This window comes from Chrysochloris asiatica, unplaced genomic scaffold (genome assembly GCF_000296735.1).
Source record: "Chrysochloris asiatica unplaced genomic scaffold, ChrAsi1.0 scaffold00023, whole genome shotgun sequence".
In the NCBI taxonomy this organism is placed as follows: Eukaryota; Metazoa; Chordata; class Mammalia; order Afrosoricida; family Chrysochloridae; genus Chrysochloris; species Chrysochloris asiatica.
Genome location: NW_006408541.1, coordinates 26262230 through 26263658, shown reverse-complemented (window position 1 = coordinate 26263658; position 1429 = coordinate 26262230). Strand labels below are relative to the sequence as shown.

Genomic DNA, 1429 nt, shown 5'->3' with positions numbered 1-1429 from the left:
GAATGGTGTTGCATTCATTGTCAAAAAGAACATATCCAGATCAGTCATGAGGTTCAACGCTGTCTGTAATAGGATAGTATCCATGTGCCTACAGGGAAGCCAAGTTAATACTATTATTATTCAAGTTTATGCACCAACCACTAAAGCCAGTGAGGATGAAATAGAAGAATTCTACCAACTTCTTCAATCTGAAATTAATCAAACATACAATCAAGATATATTGATCATTACTGCTGTTTAGAATGAAAAGTTTAAAAGCAAAGAGGAAGGATCAGTAATTGGAAAATATGGCCTTGGTGATAGAAATGATGCTGGAGAATGCATGATAGAATTCTGCAAAACCAATGATTTGTTCATTTCAAATATCTTCTTTAGACAGCATAAGAGATGATTATAAACATGGACCTTACCAAATGGAATACATAGAAATCAAATTGACTACATCTGTGGAAAGAGATGATAGAAAACTCCATATCATCAGTCAAAATAAGGCCAGGGATAGAATGTGGAACAGACCATCAATTACTCATATGCAAATTCAAACTGAAACTGAAGACAATGAAAATAAGTCCATGAGAGCCAAAATATGAACTTGAATGTATTCTGCCTGGATTTAGAGATCATCTTAAGAACAGATTTGATACAAGAAACAGTAAAGACCAAAGACCAAAAGAGTTGTGGGATGCTCTTTCCCTCCGGCGTGCCACAAAGATCCTGGTGTTACCATGGGCTGCCGCCCTGCCCTATGTTACCGGTATTGTAAGAACAAGCCGTATCCCAAGTCCCGCTTCTGCCGAGGTGTCCCTGATGCCAAGATTCGGATCTTTGACCTGGGTCGGAAGAAGGCAAAAGTGGGTGAGTTCCCACTTTGTGGCCACATGGTATCGGATGAATATGAGCAGCTCTCCTCAGAAGCCCTGGAGGCTGCCTGTATTTGTGGCAACAAGTACATGGTGAAAATCTGTGGCAAAGATGGCTTTCATATCCGAGTGCGGCTGCATCCGTTCCATGTCATCCGCATCAACAAGATGTTGTCCTGTGCTGGGGCTGACAGGCTCCAGACAGGGATGCGAGGGGCCTTTGGCAAGCCTCAGGGCACTGTGGCTAGGGTCCACATTGGCCAAGTCATCATGTCCATCTGCACCAAGCTTCAAAACAAGGAGCATGAGATTGAGGTTCTACGCAGGGCCAAGTTCAAGTTCCCTGGGCGCCAGAAGATCCACATCCCCAAGAAGTGGGACTTCATCAAGTTCAATGCTGACGGGTTTGAAGACATGGTGGCTGAGAACCGCCTCATCCCAGATAGCTGTGGGGTCAAATACATCCCCAACCATGGCCCTTTGGACAAGTGGAGGGCCCTGCATTCATGAAGGCCTTGGTAGCACTGACCTATGCCCTTCAATAAATTCACTGTGTCCAAAAAAAAAAA

At 43.8% G+C, this 1429-nt stretch overlaps 1 protein-coding gene across 2 annotated transcripts; it reads left to right on the top strand.

Annotated features, from left to right (window-relative positions):
* The first annotated feature begins 725 nt into the window (after window positions 1-725).
* Window positions 726-1370, top strand: LOC102823414 (60S ribosomal protein L10-like). Of its 2 annotated transcripts, XM_006839297.1 has the most exons (2): window positions 726-834; window positions 916-1370. In XM_006839297.1, the coding sequence occupies exons 1-2, from the start codon at window positions 726-728 to the stop codon at window positions 1368-1370; spliced, it is 564 nt and encodes a 187-aa protein (XP_006839360.1). The 2 variants fall into 2 exon arrangements, with proteins under 2 accessions (XP_006839360.1, XP_006839359.1); XM_006839296.1 differs by having other exon boundaries at window positions 726-1370.
* The last annotated feature ends 59 nt before the right edge of the window (window positions 1371-1429 follow it).